Here is a 17,635-nt window from a genome sequence, read left to right on the forward strand (position 1 = left end):
ACAAATTCTGACATATCCATATAATGGAATACCAGGCAGCTATAAAAAGGAATGAAGAATCGATATACATAACAACATGGATGAACCTCAACATAATTATGCTGAATGAGAGGAGCCAGACACAAAAAGGATACATATTATCTGATTCTCTTTATATAAAATTCAGAAAATGCAAACAAATCCCTAATGACAGGAGGCAGAGGGAGTGGGGAACAGCGGGAGCGATAACAGGGGCAGGAAGAAACATTTGGTAGTGATGCAGTTTATTATAAACTGTACTCTAACAAATTGATTTTAAAAGAAAAAATGTCTGCTACCAGTAAGCTTTCTTCTCCTAGGTTCCCATCTTAGTAAATGGAATATGTCTGACTATGCATGTGTTCCTTTCAGATGACTCATTCCGGACTCGTAATGCCAGTAGTCTTCCGCCGTCCTTTTCTCCTAACACTCCCCTCCCCAGCACCTCCCGTGGGACAGGTAACTCAGTTGATCCAAAGAGCAGTGGAGGTAAAGATCCGCCACCACGTAAGGCCACCTTGTAAGTAATCAGCGATGTACTGCTAAGTGTGTCATCCTCCTCTTTTTCTCAGTGCACTTTCCTTCCCACTAATTTCCAAAGAACAGAAACTGTAACAAGGAAATGTTCTAAATTAAAAGGGATTCTTAGCACACGTGCCTCTGTTATGTTGGTACTTTATATAAAATGATCTGTCTATGGCAAAGACACGGCAACGTAAGGAAATCAACAATAGACTTTAAATGGCTCCCACTAATATCTGAGATTTTAAAAATTTTCTGTGAAATGTTTGCCTTCAGGGACTTTATTCAAGAAGACACTGGTGTAATTGCATCCCTTTGAATGGCGAGTGTAAGCGGACAGTGTTTCATGGCCCAGAGCTCAGAAAGATGGGCCCGGCTGCTACTTAAGCAATCTGCCTGCAGCATGGAGTCCAGAGTGTGGGTCAGCATGTGGGAGAGTCCTCCCCACTGTACTTGTCCTTAACATTGAGGTTATAAAGGCCTGTCTCCTCCTTTCCCCCAGGGTTACTTTTATGTGCTGTTACTTTTATGTCTGTGTGAATCACTGAAGCCTTTGTTTCTGTTAGTGTAAACGTGGAAGAGGGTTGCCCCATAAGAACCATCCTGATGACAGACAGGTCATGTCACGTGGATGTTACTCGTCCAGGCTGCCCCAGCTCTACTCACAGGTTTACTCTTTCCTACAGGACGCCCGAATCTTCTGATTAAATCAGAATTTAAACAGCATCCAGATGTCCTTTTAGACATATGTCACTGAATTCATGAATATTCTAATAAAGTTTCTGACATTCATCTTTTATTGGGAACTCCATGCTTTTAGGAACTGAACTATATTATAACTTACTCTAAATTTTTAATTGCCCACCGGTATATATAAATATAGATGTATGTAAGATTCATTCAAACTTATGGGAAGGAGCTCAAGGAAAGAGTAGGATCATAGAAAAAAGTAATAGGAAACAGAAAAAAATGATATTGAGATTACAAATTAGTAACGTTAATATAGAGGATAGTTTTATTTACAGAGAATGCTCGTTGGAACAGTTGCTCTAATGATTATACTGTGGTCGATCCATTTAAAAGTCATGAGGACTGAGCCGGAAGAGGGTCATGTCTGCAGAGAGCACGGAGCTGGAGCCTGTGCCCGCTCCAGGGCAGCTAAGCAGCCGTGGACGTTCCGCTCAGTGCTCTGGGCCTCATGTCTCGTCTGTAAAACGACAGGGCTGCCTCTGGTTTACCTGCCACGGTGCCTGCCTTTTCGGGCCTCCTGTGTCCGTCCTCTCCATCACTCTTGACCTTCCTCCTCTCAAAGATTGCCCAGAATTCTTCTAGCGAAGAACACAATTACATCAGCATATAATTCATTCTCTTCTCAACTTATTTTTCTAAATGCCACAGGCATTTTTAAAAAATAAAGACCATTGAAACTTCATATCAACTCTCCTTTATTTCAGATTACTTTTTTATCTGTTCTTTCATTGTTGAGCATGTTTTTCCAACTCATAGACTGAATTTTCTCCTGCTCAATATATAAAGTATAATTACATTAACTATATAATCAATTAGATATGTAATTGTTTAAAAAATGAATCTAGAAACTCTGTTAACAAATCACATCGTTTGTTTCTCCTGCTCTGAATGTTCTGAAGGAGGAGGAATATTGGTATCACAACTGCTTTTTTAACGTGTGACTGGATCTACGAGTCCATAACCGTACCTCCAGCTAATGTGCTTCTCATTTGGACTTTCTCACGAATGCACACTGCCCATAACCGGAACAGGGTCCATGTGGTTATGTTTCCTTATGCTTCCGTGAAGTATTACCTATAGTTCCGCACCATGCTATATCCCAATGAAACATATCCTTTATACTTAAAATAAGCCTAGGAAATAATTTCATAATATATTAATATCTGTTTTTCCTGCTCAACAAAATTCTATACAATACCTTCTCCAACTTTTTAGTATCACACAGATGACACACAGTCTTGTAGGTAGGAATATAGATGTCTTAAAGGATGTATGGGAATGCATTGTATCTTAAATCTTTTAAAGCCAGATAATTGATATACTAGTATTTAAGCTGAATTTCTGTTATGGTTATACGAAAAAAAAGTAAGGAAAGTTGTATGAATTGAATTGAATGCTATTTTAGGGGCGTATAGGATTGGGTAATTAAAGGTAATTCCAAGTAATAGTTAATATGCAATTTATTTTTCACTAACTCAGAATTCTCATAGTAGATTCTATCTGTATTTATTTACTTTTAAAGCATTATATGGATAAATTTTTTCATGTTTTGTTTTCTCCTTTCTTCTATCTTTCCCTTTCCTTTCTTCCTCCCTCACCTCTCCCTCCATCCATCCTTTCTTCCCTTCCTCTTTCTTCCCCCCCCCCCTCTTTTTCTCATCCTTTTTGACAAAGAAAATCCAGAAAATCCAATCCTTAAATCATCTGCTTGATGAAGGAGGCAAAACAAAGACACCTGGAGATAATGTGATTGATGGACAAAAGCTAAAGCAATGGCTGGGGCTCCTTTTTTTTTTTTTTTTTTAATTAATGGAAAAGAGATACATTAGGGCAGCTGATGTTGCTAAAAGCCCCATATTTGAAATTAGATTCTGTAGGAGGCATAATATATATATTTCTTAAATAATAATGTGGTTGCAGAATTCCAATGTTACAGTGAAGTGTAATGAAAAACAACTTTAGTATGTGCTTTAACAACTGCTGCAGAAGAGACACGGCTGAATTTATTTGTGCAGGAAACCATCTGTTTACTTGTTCTAGAGCTTTAGCATTTAAAAACTATATGAAAGCCCACATCAATTGCAAATGCCCTGCTAGAGAATCACTTGGAGGGGGGCCTGGGAGTAAATAAGAAAGACATTGTTTCTCACAAATCTCCAAGCCCAACAACCACACTGAAAAGGGTACAAACAGCAGTCCACAATGTTATCAGTCTGATTGTGGTGACAATATGGTGTACCCGGATATTCTGAAACTTAAATTTGGCAATGAAAATTCCACAAAGATTTCTGATAACTTTTAGCCATAATTACCTTAAAAATAATAGATTCATGATTTCCTTTATTTCCTAGAAAATTTTATTTTATACTTTGTTTACATTTTAGATTGTATTTGTCCTTAATTAAAAATGATGAATCTAGTTTGAATCAGCTGTTACTCTGAGCTATCATGCTTATGCTATGTCAACAGCCTTTATTTATACTAATGCTAATATTTCCATCACAGTTTGCCTGTAGAACATGTACGATTATTAATTTTAAAATGTCAGGTCTTGAGATATACTGTATGAAGCTATTGTCAGCTTCTCTATTACAAAATGCAATCAGCATATAACTATACTGATATTAGAAAATCTTTGTTTTTTAAAATATATTGATGTATGATAAAGATGTTCTAATTTGTGAATGCATATGCGTGTGTGGTTATTTTTTATAATGTGAAATAATGAATAGTGAATTTACTTAAAATAAAGCATAGGTTAATGAGATACCTGTGTTTGTGAAAAAAATTTTAAATACTTTTTTGCAGTTTTTATTCTCTAATGAAAGAGTAAAACAGTTCACTTTTAAGTGATGAGTAACAGAAGCACGCTGACCTCAACTGTAAATGACTCAGGAACAGCTACTCGTGTGAAACTTTCACTCAGTTTCTCTCCACCTTTCCTTACAATTGGTTCTTGTTGGCGATTTTAATGATTCTTAATACCTTTCATTTAAGGATAGGTTAATGGAATTGTTCAACCCATTTGAGAAGCTTGACCATGTGGCCAATTTAGTACTTTCCTTATGGATTTCATTGAACTATTTTAATGATGTCTCCGACCAGCACACTGACATGCACTTTGACACATTGTGCTCTGGGAGAGTTTGTGGTGCGTGAGTGGGACATCAGAGTGACAGCCGTTTCCCAGCACTGTGATTCATAATCAGCATGGACTCTGTCACTTTAAATAAAATGGAGAATTCCAGTTTGTTTGCTCACTAATACATTTAGCAGAGTTAGGAACCTTTATTTCCTTTACGCGTGTGAGAGAAGAGGAGAACGACTCGACAGAGAAAAGTCACTACAGCTCCTACAATCCAGGGGTGTACAGAGGTCAGTGCAGTCTCACTGCAAGGCACTAAGCCAGTGATGGCGAACCTGTGACACGCTTGTCAGAGGTGACACGCGAACTCATTTTTTTGGTTGTTTTTTCTTTTGTCATTTAAATATATAAAATAAAAATCAAAAATATACATCTTTGTTTTACTATGGTTGCAGATATCAAAAAATTTCTATATGTGACATGGCACCAGAGTTAAGTTAGGGTTTTTCAAAATGCTGACACGCCGAGCTCAAAAGGTTCGCCATCACTGGCCTAAGTAATCAAGTCACACAGTCAATCAAAATTATGCTCAGAAGTTTCCTTTCCTTTTTTAGAACATGATCATTTCTAAAACCGTTGAAATATTTTTAAAAATTATATATATTTCTAAAACCAGATATATAAAATCAGAGTAAAACACAAATTGCTGACAGTTATGACCATCACACATACTTAGATTCACACCGAAACGAGACTGATACTCTTGTAAAAGTCCTTGGCGTAGCAACTCATCAGGTAGTTCCTTCAAACTAGCTGTGGGAAAGAAAGATCTCCACCTAACTGCAGAGAAGTAGGGACATCACCGTCAGCTGTTTGTTAATTATGGAAACCTGCATTTTAAGGACAGGTTCTAGAACAGTGGTTCTCAACCTTCTGGCCCTTTAAATACAGTTCTTCATGTGGTGACCCCCAACCATAAAATTATTTTCGTTGCTACTTCTTGACTGTAATGTTGCTACTGTTATGAATCATATGTAAATATCTGATATGCAGGATGGTCTTAGGCGACCCCTGTGAAAGGGTCGTTCCACCGCCAAAGGGGTCGCGACCCACAGGTTGAGAACCGCTGTTCTAGAATTTCACAGGTCAGCACTGTAAGCAAAAACAGACCCGTAGAGCTCAATTTTACTGACAGAAATGGAGATAGGCTTAAATGGATTTTACTTCATAGCGGTAGAATAAGGGGCATATAAAAATATTCTTCCACAACCTCATACGCATCTGAAAATCATTTCCATTATTTGACTTGCTGAGCTCAGACCCCTTCCTCTGGAAGGGACGGCTCCATTTTGCCTTGTGGTTAGTAGGCAAACATGAAATATCTGAACCGAAATGAACAGGCGATTCAGCTTGAGGAGGAGTTTCACAGCGAAGATAAATGAATTAGATTAATTCAGTACTCTGTTCTCATTATTATAGCCTGTGTGAGAGACTGTGGGTATGGGGGTGTCTCTAGGAACAGTTTTAAAAACCTGACACTTAACATTGTTGTAAGGTTCAGGTTCTCCCCTCAGCTGAAAACTTGAATTTTTTGTATCAGTGACTGCACTTTTCACTGGTCTGCCTCAGAGAGCCACGTGCTGGTGACAGTCGTTATGCCGCATCGTTTGCGGTGCCCGTGGGGAGGTGAGGGAGTTTGCTCTGCATGTTAAATGAACCTTCAATGGCAATGAACCTTTCCATACCTGGCCTTGGCCATATTTCCGTTAGAGGATATTATGTTTTCATAGACTTCCTCCCCCTAAGTTTCATCTCTAAAAGTAGGTAATTTGATTGAACCCTCTTTTATTTCTCTTTCTAGTATCTTCCCACAAATAAACCTGGTTAACTGAATACTGACAGGTCACTGAGGAATGCCAGGTGGAGTTAGTCCTCTATTTTGTGTCTCTTTCTAGGCCATGGAATTGCCCTGCCCTTACCAACTGTCACGTGGTGCCCTTGGAAGGAGTACACAGTGAATCCGTGTCCAGATTTTAGAATGATGAAAAGTCAATCTTCAAACTGTAGCCTAATATTACTACCTGTTCACATTAATATGACACACAATACTCTGATTTAAATTAACAGTTAAGATGACTAATCAAAAAATTAATTTTAGGTATAAAATCGATAGCAGACAGATAGAAATCCAATTAGGCATTTAATTAATACAGTTGACACTCCAAGATGAGTTAGCCCTAGTCACGAGTCTCAGAATTTACTCCTAAAATACTTTCTTGTCTCTGTAACAGAAAGTGACCGCTTAAGAGCGTCGGGGATTTGCTGTTTTCCTGTTGGCCTTGGCGCGGGCCAGGCTTCTCTTCGTTTAAGCGCAGCGGCTGACTGAGCAGCGAGCCCACGCGGCCTGTTCCGCTGGACCTCACCAGGTGGTTTAGGTGGAAAGAAGGAAAAGAGAAATAGGCGTGGGGCCACTGGGTAACCGTGGCAAGCTTTGCTTTTCTCTGCCACGTCCTGCGACACATCCATTAGGTGCAGTAGGCACAGGGCCGAAGGCCCAGGATACCTTTTGGGGCTCATGAATGTTTTACCTTTTGCAATCAGCAAGTTACATACTTTACCTGCATTGGTATAAAGACAAACACAGTGCATAATATATTCATTATTATACCAATGCCATCATAAAATCAAATTTTTAATATACGTATCTATTTTTTTATGTCGGAAAGACCCAAGAGTGCCCGGGGCCCTTGAAAGTCATAATGTGACCCTGTGTCTGGTTCCCCATCCCCGTCCTTTGTAAAATGAAGGTATTGAACGGGGTGACCTGCGGCTCAGCGAATGCCTCTGCCAAGTGATGTGATGCATCTCTCACCTGCCTGGAGGAAATGGCCGCACTGATCAGACACTGGGATCAGGACAGGTTAATATATTTGTATTGATTTCAGAGAGGAAGGGAGAGGGATAGAAACATCAATGATGAGAGAGAATCACTGATTGGCTGCCTCCTGCACACCCCTACTGGGGATCGAGCCCGCAACCCGGGCATGTGCCCTGACCGGGAATCAAACCGTGCCCTCCTGGTTCATAGGTTGATATTCAACCATTGAGCCACAGGGCTGGGCTGTTTTTCTAATTTTAGTCAGCAAGAAATGGTTCTACAGCAGATGACAAGAAAATGCTTATTTTGCACCAGAGGGAAGTAGAGAGTGAAGCACGTGACTCATGGAGAATGTGTCTGTGTCTTCCTCCCAAAGGCTCATCTGGAAAGTGTCCAGGTAGGTGAGTAACAGGAGGGCAAAGGCATTCTACCAAGCTCGCTTTGGTCAGCAGCAAAGGCTCTTAGTTGCAGCTGCACATACCGAACGGGTTGTGCAAACCTCCCCTGAAAATAAGTTTGACTTGAACACTCAGACTTCTCTAAGAGTGGCTCAAACCAGCAGCAGACAGGAGCCATCCTTCCTGCCACCCAGCACCAGTGCCCGCGCGGGTGCCCATACCTCAGGCAGGTCGGCATCCGCTGGGCACCGCGTCCTCGTGCTTGTTGTCAATCACAGGAGGGTTGGGTTTACCACCCTGCCCAGAAATAGGGGCACCCTCCAGGTTTCCTCATAGATCAGGAAATGAAACGGCCGGTTCACTTTGATGATGGGAGGCATGGAATAAGCTATAATTTCCGACAGGGTTCCTGCCGCTGCCTCGGTTCCTTTTTCATCCACCTCAATCACTGCTCTTTGTAGAACCTGGAAAAGGAAGTCATGTGGAAGACCGTGTGGGTGGCAGTGAAGAGGAGGGAACTGAGCCCCTCAACAGCTTTTGCTGTGGCCCTACCTACAGGGCCATGCCCCTGGGAATGAGTGGAATGGGGCTCCTCTGTGCTGAGGGGAGGCGTCTGAGGTTGCCCAGGGACTTGCCTTAGAAGCTCAAATACCAGGAGACACCAGGACCCCAAATGGGAAACACTGGCCAACCCCTGCATGCATGCGTCAGATCAGCGTGGCCTCTGTGCTGCTGATCCTTGGGCACAGCTGGTGCTCCTCGGGAAGGTGCTCACGCTGCCTGGAGCCCCGAACACTCTGGCCTTCCCTCCGGCGGGCCAGCTGGGTGAGGGTGTGGCTAGTCTGCGGCAGCTTCCCAGCACCTGGTGCGGCTCTGAGTCCCAGGCAAGTGCTCGGGTCCCTGAGGACTTCCTGGACTGGTTGCCTGTACTTGAGCCACCTGTCCTGGCTGGGAGGCCCTTTTGTCCAGGCACCTCATGTTAAGTGGGTGATGGACCAACCTAATTATTATAAGAGATAAAGGAAGCATCAGTGTAGTAGCTCCTGGGGGTTCCCTCATGTCCTGGAGTGGAAGTTCTCCTCCAGGAGCAAACAGAGGGAGGACAGTTAGTGGTTTGCCACTTAAACTATAAAGAGCACATGGTGTCACCATGCCGTGTCTGCAGCAGAAAGCCTTGCAGGTGCTGGTCTGTGGGGCTGTCCTGTTTATTCCTCTCATCTCCCGAGACCAAGGCCTGGCTGTAGGCCTGCTCACCCTGCTGAGTCCGGCTCAGGGGGCTGCCATTTTTAATCTCTCTTGGAACGAGAAAATGGGAAAATAGTAGTCAAACCCCTCAGCTAAGAAGGAGCAGGGGAAGATGTAGCTGCCACTTGGAAACGTCAGAACATTTTCTCAGTCGTAATAATGAGGGGGTTACTGTCGACGTTAGTGAGTGGCCAGGAGTGGTAGGCAGCTCCCCGCAATGTCCTGGGCTGCTCCGACCACAGTAACAGGCCTGGCTCCCCTCGAAACCAGCAGGTTCCCACTGAGAAGGCAGATGAGCTGAGGGGATTCCTTGTGGAAGGTGACTAATCTTTAGAGGCAGAACAAGGGCCCAAGAGTATGAGTTAGTGGGGGTATAGGGAAAAAACACCCCAAAGCCATATATATGAAAACAAAACAATTACAAATTTTGGCCATTTGTGGATTGAGTTGCTTTTCAAAGTGTTGCTTCCCTGTCACTGGAAGCATTACAAAGAAGAGAGGGAGGGAGGAGGAGAAAGGGAGGGAAGAAGGAAGGAAAGAGGGCAGGAAAACTGGAGGATAATGTGTAGGGATATTATAGAGGGGGTTCCAACAAGGGTGGGAAGTTGGGCAGGTAGCTTCTGGGGGTTTCTTTCATCTTGAGAGTGGTGTGACTTCATGACATTTTAAATGAAGCCGTGAATGAGTTCCTTGTCAGGGGACACTTCTTGAGTGCTTGTGAGAGGAGGGGGAGAGCTCTCCATAAGAGAAATTAATGTTTTAATAAAGTAGCTCAAAATTCTTAAACGTCCACCTCAGGTGCTATGTCAAGCCCTCGGAATTTAAATCTAAGCTTCTACTACAACTTGGAATTTTATCAACATTAAAATCATCTGCAAAAACCTGTGTTGGTTTTGGCCCGACCTCATCCTCGGGGTTGGGGTCCGCACAAGAGACTGGCTTACCTGAGACACTTTCAGGTTTCTCGCCATGGCCGACAGCTCGCCCAGGTTGGCCCAGGGTGAGAAGATTCTTGTGACTCTCATCTGCTTAAGCAGCTCATGCATCTCATACTTCTGATCCAACTTGAACTTCGGGAAGAAAACTTCCATGTGTCTGTGATACAAGTAGATGTAACAGGGAAATGGAGACAGAGCCGTAGACTGCAGGCTACAAAGATCACTCTCTCCAAGATCATTCCCATTAATGAGTTGCTCACTGGACGTAGCTCATGCCATTCTTTTGTGATGCTCTGGCTCGGGGGAAACCGCTCTGGCTCATTAGATATGTAACTTCAGCTTCACCAAACGGTTTTATCTCCCAGCCAGTGACTCACGGTCTCATTAGCAAAGGATACTGCATTTTGCATCCCTTTCCCTATGTCTTAAAAACAGCCCAAAGCAAGGAGCTCCTTGCAGCAGTTCTTTGCTTGCAGCAATCCTGCAGGCCCCAGGCTGGCGCTGCAGCCACAGTCTAGATTCTGCAGCCCGGTGGCGTTCCAGAGTCTTAGGAGTCGGGATGGACAGCAGGAGGGAGTGAAGGGGGTCCCCCCCTTCCCCCCCCGCCCCCCAGGCAGACATGCTGATATTCTGTTTTATATGCACTGGAGTTCTCTGAAATTTGTGTTTAAAAAGATGATTTCTGTGGCTCAAAAATAAGAAGCATGAAAACAAATAATGGACACTAGATTCGTCTTTTTAAAGAAGTCTCAGTTTCTTAATTTATAAGGTGTAGCCCCAAACAGCAGTACCAGTTTCCTAGGTCACTCAGCGTTGCTGCACTCACCCCACAGCCCAGGGCAGCATCCTGATGGGGTGGTTTCAGCGACCTCCTGACGGGTCTCCTTCCCTCTCCCCCCAGTGTCTTTACTCCACATGGCTGTGTGGCTCTTTCAAACACGAGTCAGACCCTGGTGCTCCTCTGCTCAGATCCCCTGGGGCTTCCCATGTCCCTCAGGAAAAGCCCGTCTTTTCTGGGGCCTGTGATATATGGCCCTGGTTATCAGACCTCCTCTCCTCCCTGCTGCCTTGCTGTTCCTCAAACCCACTAGGCACTCTCCCACCCCAGACTGTCTCTGCCTGTAGCACTTCCCTCCCCCAAGACACCCACAGGGTCCTGCTTCACTTCGGCCACCACCTTCTCCAGGCCTTCCTGGGGGCGCCTGCACCCTGGTGCCCCCCTCGCTCCCTGCACTGCGACTCCCTCTTCTCCCTGCACTGGGATGTGAGCTCCACGAGGGCTCCATTGTGCATGTGTGGCAGTGCCTGGCCGAGCGGATGAATGAGCCGGGCGCCGTGAGAGATGCCAGGACAGAGGGAAGCAGGGCAAATGCAGCCCCTGCTCCCAGGGAGCCCATCGGCCACGGGGGAGACGGACACTGAGCCCCGGAATTGTGGCGAGTGCTTGCAGAGACCGAACTGGTCTAGGGTAGGGGCCTGGCGTACCTGGTCCTCATGTTCCTCAGCCACATGTTCACCAGCTCTGTGCTCAGGTAGTCCTCCAGTGCCAGGTGGTCGCTCATCTTCTCCATGAGCACCACCAGCATGCTGGCGTTCCCTCGGTAGGGCAGCTTGAGGACGTGGCAACGGAGTCTCTCGTCAAAGGTGGAGGCGAAGTTGCCCGCGCTGTACATCATGGGCACCTTAACCGTCTTGTACTTGTTCAGGTGGAAAGTGTCTGCCTTGGTGAAGACTGGGTCAAAGGGGGTCAACCACTTCCCTGGACAAGTAAGAAAAGAACTGTGTGGAAACCACCCCTTCGGGGTAGCATTCTTGCTCAAGTCACAGAGGGCAGCGCTGCCCAGCCCTCTCTGCCCCAACTGGGCAGGGTGGGCCCGGGAGATGTGTTCTGACCACAGCTCAGGCAGTAAAACGAACTCCCCAGAGGCCGCCTGTCCCAGCCTCTTTCCCGGCTGCCAGAACCCGGATCCACCTGTGGCCCATTGGGGATACACAGCAGCGAGGAAGTGCACCCGCCATTCCCTGTCCTCTGCTGGCCCTTAGTCTGCGCATCCACGTGCGGGCAGGGGCCCTGGGACAGGAGTGAGGACCTTCCCACGCATGGCTGCTCAGGTCCTGCGAGAAGGGGACCCTTGATGACACAGCCACCCGAGCCGGAGAGGCCAGCAGCGTGCAGAGCGTGGCCCTCTACACACAGACTGTCCGGCACAGTGCCTGGCGGCGGGAAGCACATTCCCCTGGGCTTGGCGAGGCCCTAGTGTCAGCTTCCTGCTGCAGCGGCGGCCACACAAGCCCCCTGCCCGTTAGGGGGCAGGACGGACAGGGTCTGGTGTGAGTGTCAGGACCCCCTCGCTGAGTCTGGCCTCATGTGACCTTGCCCAGGCTCACCTCTCTGAGCCTCACTCTCATCTGCACAGTAGGTGGGAGGGTCCCCATTTTCTATATTGAGAGTCAGGACAAGAGATATTGTCACTTGCCCCAGTTCACAAAAGGAGCGAGCGAAGGAGCAAAGATGTAACCCACGTCGCACAGATCACTTGCCCGGAAGAGTCAGCGTCAGAGCCTTAGAGGCGAGGAGAACTGCGTAGAGGTGCTTGGAAACTAGGGACCGCAGCACGTGGGCCACCGGCAGGGCCAGAGGGGAGCATGCCCAGCCTGTGCCGGGACATCACACAGCCAACGCCTGTTCCGGTTTGCCTGTGGGACCTGGCCTCACAGAAAATCACTTGGCATTAACCCTATGCGGGGCGAGCGGGAGAGGCGGGGCTGCGCAGGGACCAGCTTGCGGGGGAGCAGAACATTCTCAAAATACCTTTGAGCAAGACGTAGTCCACGAGAATGACCTTGGTGTCGGGATTGACCTTATCAAAGAGCGTGGGGATTTTCCCCTGCGTCTCCCGGTTAATGTAATGATTCATGAGCTTTCTGGCCTGCGAGGCATTGTGGAAATTCATAGTCACACACTCAGTATCGAAATACCTCTTGGACAAATTGAGGAAGGTCCCTTTGATGTCAAAGTCTTCCTGGACGAAGGCCAGACTCCCCTGGGTGAGGCCCAGCTCCTGGTTGCGGGAGAGGTGCTGTCTGAGCCGCCGAAACAAGGCGGGCAGGTGCCCGGGCCCCGTCTGGCTCGGGGCCTGCAGGCTGAGCACGCCCTCCAGCTGGGCTCTGGTCTGCCCCGTGGCCCCCAGCATCAGGGCCGCCATGGCCAAGGACAGGCCGAGCGGGGAGAAGACCACGTTGCCTTCATGCCTCATGGAGATCTTGCGTAGCAGGCTGAACCCCAAGTTGGAGGTCTGTTCAGAGAGCTGGTGCCCGCTGGCCATCAGCCAGGGCTCCTCTTCCTCCTCCTCCTCTGGGGCCTGCACTTCCTGGAAAGTCTCATTCTGGACAGCAGGGGTCTGTGGCCTCGCCTGGGCCACGCTGGGCACCAGCCACACCTGGGCCAGGAGGCAGGGGAGCAGGAGGCGCAGTACCGCCGCCATCCGGTCAGCGTGGAGGCCGAGGGAGCGCTGCTCTTCAGCAGCAGGGCTTCCTGGGAGAAGAGAGCAGGTTGGTGATCATGCCTGATGCCGTCCCTCGTCCCTGTGTTGTGGTCCATCCACCAGTGACCCACTTCCTCCCTCTGAGGGGCGGGCAGGGGCTTACCTCTGGCTCATGCAGCCGAGTCCCCTCAGGGAGTCCCCTCAGGGAGGAAGAAGGGTGGCTGAGGTCCACCCGAGGAGGGGATTCTGTTACAGAATCAACCCCCCTCTGGGCCCTAGCCCGCGGCAGCTCCTGGCCTCCCCTCTTTCCCACTCATCCCACTTCTCATGAAGCAGTGGATGAGAGAGCGGGGTCAGAGCAGGGCGGGGTCAGGAGGTGCACAGACCCTTATTGGTCGGCTTCACTCGTTGCCCCTGATCGCTGGGCCAACAGCAGCCCATCAAGCTGGGTCTCGGGGCCCTGGGTTTGGCGCCTGCTTGGCTGGGGATGCAGAGGGTCGGAGTAGCCATCAGGGCCAGGAAAGGGCAAGTGCTGGGTCTGCCTGACTCGGTGGTGAGAATTCTGCCCCCCCGCGCCCCTCTGACAGCCCTGGTGCCCAGTTCCCAGCTCCTGCCAGCTCTCCCTTCCGCCACTGTACCTGGAGGCCCCTGACAGATGTGAGCCAGCTTGTCCTGAGTGAGGCCTGGGCCGACCTCTAACCCTCACAGAGACTGTGAAGTGCGTCCTCGCTCTCAGCCCCAGGAGCAGCCAGTCCTCTGGCCCTGGCAGTGGGTCTCCAAACCCCATGCTCCTCACCACCAGCCGGCCGGCCCAACCACCTCTCCAGGCTCCCTGGCTCCTGAGCACCCGCACGTTTCCCGTCTGCGTAAACACCCCAGGGCTGGGCTGTGGGCCCGACAGTCTCCACACTCAGCTCTTGGTGTCCAGGTCTGTGACCCAGAGGCTGGCTGGGCAGGTCACCGAGATGCCCCAGGAGGGGCTGGGAGGGCAGCCAGTCAGCCCAGTGGGCATCGGGCAGGGGAGGCTGCAGGCCTCACAGGAGTCCCAGCAGTGGAGACCCTCACTCTGAACAGGCCCCCTGTGACAGGATGGAGTTCCCAGCCGCCTCTCCCTCACGCAGGCGCTGTGTCCTCGTCTGTGCCTGGCACAAAGCGACACTGGCCCGGGACCCAGTGCACTGCTCTTGCTTATGCTAAACGGCCCAGCAGAATGTGCCGGAAGTCACTACCTCACCCAGTGGAACACATCTGCTGTTTCCTAAACGTCAGGGTTTAGGGAACTCTGTGCAGTTCTAAACATCAAGGCTGAGTTCAGGAGCTCCCGGTCGCGAATGCTGGGTAAGTGCCTCCTGCAGCGTCCAAACGGACCCTGGCCACGCTCCGGTATGCAGCCTGCCTCACGCTGCGCTTTCAGCATTAGGGCCAGCCCCGCTCCACAGCCAAAAGAGCTTGATTTGCGGAAGGCTCAGCCGGTGGTTAGCAGTTTTTAGCAATAAAGTGTTTTTTAATTAAGAATGGATACCGGTTTTACACATGACAGTATTGCACACTTGATAAGCTACACCACAGCATAGACATGACTTTTGTAGACACTGGAAAACCAGACACTTCATGGGACTCACTTTATTACGACGGTCACTTTATTGCTGTCTGGAACCTCAATAGCCACAGTGTCTCTGAGCTCTGCCGTTTACAACAGTTAGCATTACTCTGCCAGTGAATGCATGCACCCCGCGGTAGCGTGCTCCTGAATTCAGGCCACGTCTCCCTGACAGCGGTGAGCAAACACTCCCAGCACCCAAATACAGGTCCCCCCTTCCAGTTCCACGTCTTCCTGCGCAGCTCCTCCGTCAGCGGGGAGCGGGCCCCAGGAGTGCCCGGCCCCCGCACGCTGCTCACTGGACAGACCCAGGTGTCTATCCCCTAAGGTCACGCTCATCTACTGAACAGGACAGAATCTGTGCGCAGGGCGCCCCTCAGCACGCCGAGGACGCATCATCCTAGAGAACCCGAGTGGGAAGAAACACAGCTCACTCACCACTTCCCAGTCCCGGATCAGGTGGAGCAGCACCCCACCCAGCCCTGAGGTGGGGGGTTTGCTGACGGGCAGGGGGGGAGGGGGTGGTGGGGTGGTAGGGGGTAGGGGGGGAGGGGGGAAGAGAGCAGGACGCTGAGTGTGGTTTGAACAGCGAGTGCTGCGGACACAAACGCTTTGGACTTAAAGCCTCCTCCCCTCTCCTCCTCCCTCAGAGGAAGCCCCTGTGTCCACAGCAACCTCTCACCCCACCGCTGCCTCTCCGGCCCACGAGTGAGGGCTCGGCGCTGCCCAGACTCCCCCCTCACCTTAGAGCCCACCCCTCGCGGGTTGGACTGCGAAGGTCTCCCTTTAATCTGCTGCCTCTTACCAGCCTGGGTGCCCCCGGGTGCCTGGGAAGGTCCTTCGTTCAGGGCGAAGGCAGAGGTTGGGGCATGCAGCTGAGAGCCTGCAGCAAATATTTGCTGTTCCAAAGTGCGCCCCCGAGGAACCATTACTGATTAACGGCCTGCGGGAGATGCTGGCGTTTCTGGAAAAGCAGAGACACTGAGAGTTTCTGGAAAAGCAGAGACACTGAGAGAGGCTTCCCACATCCCCCCGCCCCCCCCCCTGCTGCCCCTCCCACCCTGAGTGTGGAAATCCCTCCAGGGCAGCAGCTGTTTCGCAAACCCCAGGGGATGGCGTTGTCCCAGGCGCCCAGGCCTCCAGTGAAGGGGGGCCTCCTGAGTCCCCAACCCGGCCGGCACGTGTGGGGGGCGGGGCAGAGATGATGAAGACCTGCTCCCCCAACCTCCAAGGAACTTTGGGTTCAGCGGGAGAGATAGGCAGGTACCCTGCTATGAGCAACACAAGGTCAACTCAAGGTCAACTCACTACTTGGCCAGACTCAAGTGTCCAACGTCAAGGCTGGGGGAGGCCTTTTAAGACAAAAAGCCCCATCGATCCTCCTTTTTACAATATAAATACTTCATGTGCCCTTTACTACCCTGAAGAGAAATTTATAGTTACTAGAACGTATCCATAGATCTTCTAAAAAAGCGAAATACTGCTCTATAATATGGAGGGGAAATAAAAGTGAAGTATAAGAAAATAATGTTTCTTTGAACGTGTGAATGCTCTGGCATCACTCCCCTGGAAGGCGTGGGGATGCCGTCAGACGCGGCCGGTGCGGCCATCTGTGTGGCACACGGTTATCCATCCAGCGCTGCAGCCGGAATCCCCACCCCCAGGCGGAGGCTTAACGAGTCCTGCCCGCACCGCTGGGTACCTGGTCGGAAGGGCTACTGGGTGGCATTTGTGGTGTAATTTTAGTGCCAGAATGAACCTCTGGGCCAGCACAGGCCCCGGATTTGGACTGTTACCGAGGGGACTGCGGGCCCAGGCCCCCTGATGTCCAGTTGCTCCCGATTGCGGCGCATCACACGCACCTGTCGAGAGACCGGGAAAGCGCTGGCAGGAAGGCCTCTGGTGACCGGGGTGAACTGGGAGACAGCTCCGTCCTCCCTGGAACTCCACGGGGAGGCGAGGGCCACCCTCCACCTCACACCTCACACCTCACACCTCACACCTCACACCTCACACCTCACACGGCGAGGACGGGGCTCCTAGAGCAAATCTAAAAGCAGCCAAGGCCCGTTACTGGCACGATCAGCCTCAGGAAAAAGTGGGCGGACCGCAGCCAGTCGGCTCCACGGGGCTCCGATGGCGGAAGCTCGGGCAGGTGGGAAAGAGCCGGCTTCTCAAACCCTTGCAACGCACGCACACATGCACGTACATGCACACTCACGCACGCACCCGTGCACCACGCCTGCCCGACCACACAGGCATGCACACCCCGTGCCGCCCATGCGCACATACGCCCACCCACTCACGCAGTGCACGCACGCACGCATACATGCGCGCCTGGGGCCAAATGTCGGGCTCCTGGCTTCACCAAGCTCTAGTGACACCTGACAGGGTTGCGGACCGGCCTGCTCTGTCGCCAGCGCCGCTTGCTCAGCTGATGGCCCAGGCAAGTCCATCACTTCCCGGGCTGCCCCGAGAAGCCGAGAAGCCGTCCTCCGTGGCCTGGGGGAGCGCGGGGTTCTGCCGGCCGAAGGTTCCTCAGGAGGGAAATGAGAAGCGCTCCCTGGAGGGTAGAGAAACGGATGGATGCGCAGAGAGGGCCGTTAGCTTGTTCAAGGACACCCAGCAGATTACTCTTAAAAGGAGTTGGAGGTGTGTCTTTAGGCCACATTCCTAACGGTGGGATTTCTGGGTCAAAAAATAATATACCTGTAAT

At 49.8% G+C, this 17,635-nt stretch overlaps 2 protein-coding genes across 7 annotated transcripts in view; one reads left to right on the forward strand and one right to left on the reverse strand.

The window, feature by feature from the left end:
- The window catches only part of LOC139008802 (serine/threonine-protein phosphatase 4 regulatory subunit 4-like), a 19,628-nt gene extending 15,649 nt beyond the window's left edge, over nucleotides 1–3,979 (forward strand). For 3 of the 4 annotated variants that reach the window (XM_070412468.1, XM_070412442.1, XM_070412460.1), the window contains 2 exons: nucleotides 391–538; nucleotides 2,965–3,979. In XM_070412468.1, the coding sequence (XP_070268569.1) occupies nucleotides 391–538; nucleotides 2,965–2,989 (173 nt within the window). In that variant the 3' untranslated portion in view covers nucleotides 2,990–3,979. Of the gene's footprint in view, nucleotides 1–390; nucleotides 539–1,226; nucleotides 1,312–2,964 lie in introns of those variants that run through there. The other variant, XM_070412449.1, reaches the window with a different exon arrangement.
- SERPINA10 (serpin family A member 10) overlaps nucleotides 1–15,873 on the reverse strand; it is a 23,144-nt gene extending 7,271 nt beyond the window's left edge. Inside the window, exons 1-6 of one of the 3 annotated variants that reach the window (XM_070412420.1) lie at nucleotides 15,725–15,873; nucleotides 12,647–13,369; nucleotides 11,320–11,593; nucleotides 9,841–9,991; nucleotides 7,873–8,115; nucleotides 1,533–1,865 (exon numbers count right to left, since the gene is read on the reverse strand). In XM_070412420.1, the coding sequence (XP_070268521.1) occupies nucleotides 7,924–8,115; nucleotides 9,841–9,991; nucleotides 11,320–11,593; nucleotides 12,647–13,369; nucleotides 15,725–15,848 (1,464 nt within the window). In that variant the 5' untranslated portion in view covers nucleotides 15,849–15,873 and the 3' untranslated portion in view covers nucleotides 1,533–1,865; nucleotides 7,873–7,923. Of the gene's footprint in view, nucleotides 1–1,532; nucleotides 1,869–7,872; nucleotides 8,116–9,840; nucleotides 9,992–11,319; nucleotides 11,594–12,646; nucleotides 13,370–15,724 lie in introns of those variants that run through there. The other 2 variants (XM_070412413.1, XM_070412429.1) reach the window with 2 other exon arrangements.
- Between the last annotated feature and the right edge of the window lie 1,762 nt (nucleotides 15,874–17,635).

Source organism: Myotis yumanensis, unplaced genomic scaffold, assembly GCF_028538775.1.
Source record: "Myotis yumanensis isolate MYYU_CA2020_CCGP unplaced genomic scaffold, mMyoYum1.0.hap1 SCAF_1, whole genome shotgun sequence".
NCBI classification, from domain to species: Eukaryota; Metazoa; Chordata; class Mammalia; order Chiroptera; family Vespertilionidae; genus Myotis; species Myotis yumanensis.